We start from the raw sequence: 9,527 nt of genomic DNA on the forward strand, positions 1-9,527 counted from the left end.
ACCAAAAAAAAAAAAAAAAAAAAAAAATGCTTAAAGTATATCATTTTCCTGTAATTTAGGATTTGTATTGTGATAAAAAAAAATGGGACAAATACACAAATGAGAAAACTATGAGTAGCTGCTAAGAATAAACTTTAACAAAGATCATCTATTATTATACTTTGTTAATGTTAAAATATTAACCAATTCACAGCAATTCATGTCAGGTTATTATATCATTTTATAATGAGTTTGTGCCTTGATGATAGGTTTTTAGTAATGAAATCTATAAACTCCACATTTTAATTTAATAAGATTTTCGACGCACATGGAAATTATTATTTAAACCAAACAATACTATGAGAAGAGAAACATTCCTTAGAATCCCCCTAATGAATCTGCTCGTTATTTTTACTATATACTTAGTCACGCTCTGTACATATTTGTATATGGTGGTAGGCACTTTGACAATTATATTGTGGTTTGTAAATCTGATTTTTCACTTATGGCAATATTGCCACCCTAAGAAAAAGTGATGTCATCTGAGGGACGCTGTGCTTGAAGTCCATTCCTAATAATGAAAAAATTAGCAGTCTTGGCATTGATTGCCAGGACAGCATTTTATGCCATCTTTGCCCAAGGATGATCAAGAAAAGCCCAGTTTGGTGTGATTATTTTTTTATTATTACTCAATCAAGGAGTTGGAATATTTTAGAATCCCAGGCTACTTTTCAAGTAGTCTTTAATGACTAGTTCCAGAAAAGATGGAGAAAGGGCATATTATCAGAGACTCTGCTTCTCAAGTCTCTCTCATTTTAATCCTCTAGTCTATTCTTGCCTCCTTAAACACAGTCTCACTCCCGCCATCTGTAGCACCCCCACTATTCTTTCTCCAGCAAAGCAGACAAAGCAGGCATGTTTTTTGTTTATTAATTCTTAAAACTTGGACTTAAAATTTTCTTCCTCTGTAATATAGCATAAGGAACCAAAAGTAACCGTTGGCTGACTTAGGTGAGCAGAACTTGATACTCCTCCCATCCATGCCCCTCTTCCTACAAAAGTTCTGACTGATGACAGACTCATATTATCAGACCATCTTGCATGTTTCCTTCTTTTGGATTGATATTTAATAGACTGTCAAGAACAAGAGTCTGACACCCGAATTTGTTGACATGCCAGTTCTCCAAATGATTAGTGCAGTTCCATTTCCTGCCCATCTGGATATCCAGGCCTTAAAACTAAAGTAAAATATATTCATCGTGACCCTAAACTTTAGTTTGTTGTTGTTGTTATGTATACAGACATATGTATAGTGACTTAAGAAAAATTAACAGACTCAAAGGGATTTGAGGAGGAATTCTATTCTCAAAGTATTTGTTAGATATAATTAAAGTTTTCTATATTCATTAAAGGAATTATCAAATTAAAATTTTGGTTTCTGGGTTTCACATATTAAAAGTATCATCAGGTCACATTCTCTTATTTAAACCAGTAAACAGTTATTCTAATGGAAATATAAACAAAAACATAACCTGCAAATTGTTCTTCATTGCTGAGGATGGGATTATAGGTCTTTAACCTATTGGGGATATATGATACACCTACAATTTATATATTTATGTTTTTTATATAAATTATATATATATATATATTTCTGAGATTGTGAACACTCAAAAGAAAACCTTAACACCAAATTTTACTGTAAAATGGACACATTTGTTTTGCAGTGTACCTTATCTTTTTTATATTAGAACTCTGTTTCTATTTTCTAGCCATGGAAGAGAGAGCAGTTCAGCGAGCTGAACGTAGGCGGATCTTGGCAGAGAGGAAGAAAAAACAAGAAGAGGAGAAATTGGTAATAAATCAAGAATGCAAACTGAGCAAGAAAAAGGATTTGTATAGGTCTTTATTAAAAAATTAAACCTAGCTTATTTAAGCCTATTGAGACAATGGAGTTATACAAACTTTGGAAATGGCTTTTTGCCTACCGACCTGAACTCTGACACTTAGGAAAATAAAAGGAAAAAACATCAACATCATTAGTATAGCAGGTAGGAAATGTTACAAAAGTTGATGGGAGCTAAAAAATTGGAAGATTTTCACATAACCAAGAATAATGTGTTATAGGTAGATGTCCGACCGTGAGTTTGCAAAGGTGGATAGTTCTTATCCTTCAGAGTTTTGACTTGATCTGTCAGAAGTAAAGTTTGTGCCTACTAAGAAAGAACAGACAGTTCTAACAGCTTTGGGGGTTTATTTTGGTGAAATGCAAGAAACAATTTTCCCACACTACGTATATAGTTTGGGCTTAATAGTTCACAGATGGAAATAAGAACTAAAAAATAATCATTTCATGATTCAGAGTTAATGGTCTTATTCATGCTTAGTCTCACCTTCCCAAGTAGAAGGGGATTTTTTGGAGAAACTTTTAAGTTACCCAACTGACCACCCGTTGGTTGGGTTTTCTACTTTTATCACCAAGTGCTGGCTTCTTCCAGAGAGAGAGTGGGCACTTTGGTAGACGTTTGACTTTCTTCAACCAAAAATTAAAAGCTGTTATTTCCATACCAATTGAGGGTTCTCATTTTTATGAATTCCGACCTTGATCAGGCCCAGTTAAAGGCCCAAGAGGAGGAGCGTCAGAAGAGGGAGGCAGAAGAAAAGGAGGCTCAGCGTGAGAGAAAACAAGAAGAGAAGCGACTGAAGAAAATGGTTAGTAGCACCTGCTTGGCCTTGAAGCCTGTCGTGTGTGGTGCAGTGGCCCTGTGCGCCTTCCCCACCCCAGAACTTCTGTCTAGAACACTCTTTTCTCACTTCCACCCTTTTTGTCTATTTAGTGAAAGCCTACTCATTCTTGACATCTTACCTCCATATGCCTTCTTCCAGTTAGCCCTTCCTGCCTTCCCCACCCTCCTCTGCACCACGGTTAAGTTAGGTCCCTCTCTATGGACTCGGAGTGTATTTCCTTCAAAGCATTACCAGAGCTTATAATTATGCACCTGTTTTTTGGTTGTTTTCTTCGTTTCTGCATCTCCCACTAAACTGTAGTCTCCATAAGAGTAGAGGGAGCAGCCTAATGCTGCTCACGATTACGTTGGCTAGCAGTGTCCTGAGCATATAGCAGGAACTCAGCAAATGTGTTGAATGAGTGAATAAATGAACAAACAAATGGAAGAAAACACACAGAAGAAATGAGATAAAACTCTTATTTTCAAAGTTATTAAATTCTAAGTTTCTTAGATATGTGGTCAGTAATTTTGGAATATGTTTACCCATTGTTTCTTCAAATATTTCACCTGCCCCATTCTTTTTCTTTTCTTTCTGGGATTCCAGCTATGTTTGTGTTACATTGTTTGGTATTGCCCATCAGCTCTTGGATGCTTTGTTGTGGTTTTTACTCGTTTTTCTCTTTGCCTTTCAATTTGTGTAATTTCTATTGCCCTAACTTTGAATTACCTGATTCTTTCCTCAGCTGCGTCACAACCAGCAATAAGCCCTTCATTTCTGTTACCGTGTTTTTGATTTCTAGCATTGTCATTTGACTATTATATTGTCCATGTCTCTGCTAAAATTACCTGTCTGACCTCGAATGATGACTTCCTTTTCCATTATAGCCTTTAATGTTATCATAAGTTATTTAAAATTGCCTCTCTGATATTTCCAACATCTCTGTTATGTCTGAGTCTTGTTCTAATGATGGCTTTATCTTTTCAGACTGTTTGTTTCTTATTTTTTATTATGTCATGTATGTGTGTGTGTGTATATATATGTATATTTTTTTTCCCTCCCAAGTCAGACATATTATACAGGGCAATAGCAGCTGAAATAAATGGGAGATTTATTTAGTGTGGAGATTTACGCATATGTTAATCTAGCCGGAATTGGGCTGTGAAGATTGTTAATGCTGTGGTTACCATTGCTGAGGTTTGTTATTCCTATGGGCACCACTGACTTCATTTTCCTCTAGTGACTTTGTTATGTCTCCTCTTGTGGCCTTAGGTCTTCCCTTCGTGCTGTTCCCCAGAGAGAATCTGTGTCTCGCAGCTCTCTCAGCTGTACTCCTTTGTTACAACTGGAGGTTTGTGCTGGTGGGATGTGGACAACGGGGAGGAAATTTCTCTGATGTTCTGATTAAGTCTCACTCTTTGGGGTGCACACTACTGGGCATTCAGGAGAATTTCTGCTCCTACTCCAGGGGTGGGGCTTTTCCCTGCCCCCCTATTCTCTGCTTTGTCTCAGTCTGTGACCTGAAAGCCCTTTCCTCTGGGAGGTTCCCCCTCCACTTAGGTGAGATGGGGGGCTGGTCTGGACAGAGTTCCCTTCTGCCAGCTGAAGTGGCATTCCACTAGTGCCCTCAGGCAGTGCCACTTGCAGATGAAGTCTTTTGTTTCCTAAGAGAGAAAGGTCTGGGCAGGTTTTGCAGTGATTGCTGTTCTCTCCCCCAGCCAAAGCTCTGGTGGGAACTTCATCTGGACGCTCCTCAATCCTCTCAGAGAGCCTAAGGGAGTGTCCAGAACAAAAGACTACAAAAAGGTGGGGAACCTCCCTGTGACTGGGACCCTCAGGAGCTTCACCTTCCTCCTGCTGGACTATCCTTTGCCTCCAGCAATTTGCCAAAATTTCTAGTTTAATCGTTTTATTGGCTCATAGGGTGTATGGTGGTTTCTGTCTCAGACATGCAAATGCTTAGGTCCTGTGTCTCCCTAAAAGTGCCTGTCTCCAGATTTGCAATGGCTTTAATTCTCTGATTGGCTCACAAAAAGTCATTAATTTGCTGTCTATCCAGCTTTTTTTCTTGCTTGAAGCCTATACAAAGCAAGGAGGGTGAGAAATACATTACTGGCCAATAGGTTGTTTTCTTTCACCCATTATACCAAGCCCAAATCTTTCCTTTTTAGGAAAGGTAAAATGTAACTCCAGTCCCCAACAACAGACAAAAGATTTTTGTCACATAGACTAGTTTCCATTTAGTAAATCAGCTCTTTGTATCTGTCGCAATTGAGATAAATACATTCACAGACTGGCTGTAAATGCATCTGTGCTTTAGATCTAAAATGCACTTGGCAATTGCAGTTATCTCCTTTCGCTTCTGACAGAGATGCTCTGCACAGTGTGTTTCTGCACCCAGTTTATCGTGTGTTCTTATTTCTTTTGATGCATCATATTCTGCACAGACCATTCTTTACCTCCTTGTATACTTTATAGAGCCGTTCCCAGTAAGCAACCTCCAAGGCCATAGCATTATTCCTGTAGACATCAAAAAGGTGATGACATTTCTGAACCGGAGCCTACTGTGACTTTTCTGAGTCGTTTGCATCCTGGATGTGTTTGATGGAAGCCTGCTTCACCTTTTCTGGTTGGGTACTTTTTTACTCAAGTTTATCAGCAAATGGTTCAACAGTGGTACCATATTTCTCACGTAGATGAGCAACCCTATTGTTGATATGGTAGAGAAGGTCTCTATGGCAGTCACATGTATTTATTTAGATATAAAATACAAGTCCTGTGACACCAGTTTTAGGATAAAGGAACTGGAAGAATCCATTGGGGGAAAGCCCATGACAGATCTGTCCTCCATATTCAGGAAGAGGTGGTTCAGGGTCAAGACATGGCGACCATTTGTGAAAGATCCTTGTTACCTGTGATTCCCCTGGCCCTACACATGCTACATGCTTCAGAGAGGAGGCCACTGTGGCAATGGCAGAAGTACCACCTGGAACAGCATGGTCAGCAATGGTCCAGGTGGTGGCTGAGTGTCCCTTAGTGTCAGGTGCAGCAAGAATATAGACGGCCACTCACAGGTCTCACACAGTGACCTTTTGAAAATAAAAATCTAAACACTTAGCATCCCATTACTCTATTTTTACTAGAAGCTTACTTTCTAGTAATACTTATCAGTGACTTTTATGGCTGTATAAATATGCTTTTGATTGATGAACAGTTGATGAAGTTTGTGGTTAAAAAGATACATTGATCTGAGAAGACCAGGTAAGATTTGAAGCCTTCCCTAATTGCTTAAGAAGCATATTTGTTCATTTAACAAATATCTGTAGAGCACTTACTATGTGCTAGGCATTGTTCTAGGTGTGAGAATAGGGCAGTGAACAAGATAGACAACAGCCCTTCCCTCAAAAATATATGCTAGCTGGGGAAAACAGGTAACACATAAGATAACAACTAAAGAGGCAAGGAGGGAAAGGTATAAGGGGGGTAGCGAGATGGGAAGCGCCTCTCTGAGGACATGATATTTGAGCTGCTGGATGATGAAGAGGCCTCTGCAAGGTCCACTGGGTAATGTTAAATGTGAGATGCCTGTTAGACTTCCAAATGAACATATCAAATAGGCACTTGACTATATAAGCCTGGACATCAAGATTGTAGTAAGAAATTTGAAAGGCAAAAACGTGTCAATGTTTTTAATGCTCTAGAAGTAAATGAAATCAGCTTGGGAGATTGTCTGAATAGAGAAGAAATATGAGGGTCCAGGAATGATTACTGAAAGGATGAGAAGCTAGTGAGGTAGAAAGAGAACCAGGAGAGTTTTCTGTTGACAAGCTAAGAGAAAAAAGTATTTCTGGAAGGGGATGGTGGTGTTTAACCAGCTAACTGCTGCTGAGTTCAGTCAGGAGGAGGACAGACAAGTGACTCTTTGATTTGGCAACAGAGAGATCATTCATGACCTAGATGAGATGTATTTAGTGGAGTGCTGGGAAGGGAGCGCATTCCAGTGAGTTGAGGAGAGAACAGGAGGTGGAAATAGACACCGATTATAATAGGCGTTACATGGGATCAAAGAAGGATCTTTTCCTTTGGTGATTGTTTTGTTTGTTTGTTTTATTTTGTTTTTTCAAGATGGGAAATACCAGCACATGTTTGCATATTGGTGGGAATGATCCAGTAGAGAGGGAGAAATTCATGGATACAAGAGAGCAAAGTGTGTAAATGATACAACTGCCTAAGCAGGCATATGTTCCGGAGCACAGTGAAAGGGTGGCTGATGATGGGCAGAAGGCAGAGAGTTCAAGGATGATGTCCACTGCCCTGTACTCTTCTTCATTCTTGCTGAAATCCCTGGTCTTTCTCGCAAAGCAGTGGTGATGGACACACACACATCAAATGAGTCTTATTTTTTGCCTGTCATTTTTTGAATAATTTAAATCAGATAGCTACCCTGATTTTGTTTCCCTTTTTAGCCTGAGTGAACTATGTTCTATGAAACCCTAGCTGTGTAGATCCCTAATTACAAGTGCCATCTCAAAGCAGGCAGCATCACATCATGTAATCCACTCAGCAAGTCTTGGATGCAAGTATTGTTATAGACATTTTACATAGAAGGAAATGGAAAATACAGTACTGTTCGTAAAATACAACCAACTCTGTTGATGAATCCTTAGTCAAGAGAGAAAAGACACATTTAAATTAAATCACTATGTAAGAATACAAAATTGGGGCAAGCAGACCTCTCATTTATTAAATGTTTTTCTTTCTATTTTTCCATGGAAAAGTAGACTTTTTAAAAGCCTATTTTTCCTCACAGTCCATACAAAAAAAATGGTTTTCCTTTGGCGCCCACACCACCAGCCAGAGGTTGTAATTCTAGGAAGACAGGCTGCAATTGAGGTGTGCAGGGACCAGGACTGGCTGAGCCGAGACCTTCTCCAGAGGCTCACTGACAGTGAGATTCCTGTCTGCAAGGCTGCTGCTGCTGCCTCCATGCTGCAGGGACAGCTCAGCGGGTGTGAAAATGGCCAGTTTCTGTTTTCCATCCCACTCAACCCCTGGCGTCCTCTTGTTCCTCATAAGAACATTCTTGTAAATAATTTTTTTTCTGCCCATTTAATTCAACATCTCAAGTGTCTGGAATCAAGGTGATAAAGGTAATTTTAATCAAATGCTGTGGAGAACATGGGCATTTCGTCTTGAGGCATTTGTACAGAAACACGTAGTTAGGGTTGGAAGATCACAGTGAATCTCCCTTCCACTTTCGAAGTGCTTGCGCGCCTATTTTTTTTTCCTCACAGAAAAAGGCTCAGGCAATTAAGTAGCTTGTCAGAATCATCCAATTCACCACAACCCTTTTCCGGAAGTGAAATTGTGGGAAATATAGAAAAAGAAGCTTAAACTGAATATTTTTGTATTTATACTGCATAGATGACAGCTACTGTGAAGGCAACTTCAAGTCTTTGATTTTGCTCTTGTGACTTTCATAATGGGTGTCAGTCATTACCACTCACCATTTTTTAGGTAGTTTTTTTTCTCTCACTTTTCTTATAGCCTATTCTCATTAAAAAAAAAAGAAAGAAAGAAAAGAAATCATGATATCTGTCTAGTAAACCATTAAGTTTCTTTCATCTTTCTCAGGCAGCCCCTTAGGGATGTAGTTTTTTGAGGGGCCCGGAGGTGTGTTTTCTCAGTGCATCACCAGAGGTGGTTAATCTTTCTCCTCCTCAGAGGAAGGAGTGCCTTTCCCGATGATGAAATACTTTTAACTTTTCTCTGGACTTATTGTTGAGCACTTCAAAAACAGCTCAGTGTAAGAATATTCTTCTAGACTTCTAATGAAGTATCTTTAATTTTGAGTAGCTATTTATATATAAATCTGTACTCCATAATCTGAATGAAGGGGTTGTATTGCGAAATTTTGCATAATAATGAGGGAAGAATCCTGATTGCTCTCCTACCTGGATATTTTACTTTCTAGTAACTTGATGAGCTGTAAATTGTTTCTGTGATCAATACTGAATAAATCCAAGAATATGCAGAGTCCTGGCTCTTGTAGGACTCATGACCAACATTTCCTCAGCCTCTTGGCAGAATTGTTTTCCTTATTTTAATGCTCCAGGATTCTTTTTACCATGATTAACATACTGTTTAGTGGTTACATGGTCAAGTGAAATTAAAAATTAACTATTTGTTGAAATGAAATTCATTAGTATTGCGGTCATGGTATTTTTACTTTTTTTCTCAGCTTTACTGAGGTATAATTGACAAAATTGTAAGATACTTAAAATGTACAACACTATGATTTGATATGCCTATGCGTTGTAAATGGATTCCCACCATTGAGGTAGTTAACACATTCATCACCTCAGTACATATTTAATTGTGTGTGTGTGTGTGTGTGTGTGTGTGTGTGTGTGTGAGAGAGAGAGAGAGAGAGAGAGAGAGAGAGAGAGAGAGAGAACGAGAACATAAATTCTCCTCTCTTACTTAGTAAATTTCAATTAGAGTATTATCAACTGTAGTCACCATGTTATGCATTAGGTCCACAGACCTTATTCATCATAACTGAAAGTTTGTACCCTTTTTTCAGGCTCTCCCTATTCTTCCCACCCCTCAGCCACTGACAACCACCATTCTACTCTCCGTTTCTATGAGTTCAACCTTTTTTTTTAAGATTCCACATAGAAGTGATATCACACAGTATTTTCCTCTGTCTGTCTTATTTTATTTAGCATAATGCCCTCAGCATTTGTCTATGTTGTCAAAAATGACAGGATTTCATTTTTTTAAAGGCTAACATTCCATGTGTGTTTGTGTGTGCGCAC

General features: G+C 38.7%; 1 protein-coding gene across 1 annotated transcript in view; it reads left to right on the forward strand.

The window, feature by feature from the left end:
• Positions 1–9,527, forward strand: part of CCDC191 (coiled-coil domain containing 191) — a 78,098-nt gene that overhangs the window by 54,986 nt on the left and 13,585 nt on the right. Inside the window, exons 10-11 of the mRNA XM_019652224.1 lie at positions 1,752–1,834; positions 2,590–2,691. Coding sequence (XP_019507769.1) covers positions 1,752–1,834; positions 2,590–2,691 — 185 coding nt within the window. The remainder of the gene's footprint in view (positions 1–1,751; positions 1,835–2,589; positions 2,692–9,527) is intronic.

The sequence above is a fragment of the Hipposideros armiger genome, unplaced genomic scaffold (genome assembly GCF_001890085.2).
Source record: "Hipposideros armiger isolate ML-2016 unplaced genomic scaffold, ASM189008v1 scaffold_176, whole genome shotgun sequence".
In the NCBI taxonomy this organism is placed as follows: domain Eukaryota; kingdom Metazoa; phylum Chordata; class Mammalia; order Chiroptera; family Hipposideridae; genus Hipposideros; species Hipposideros armiger.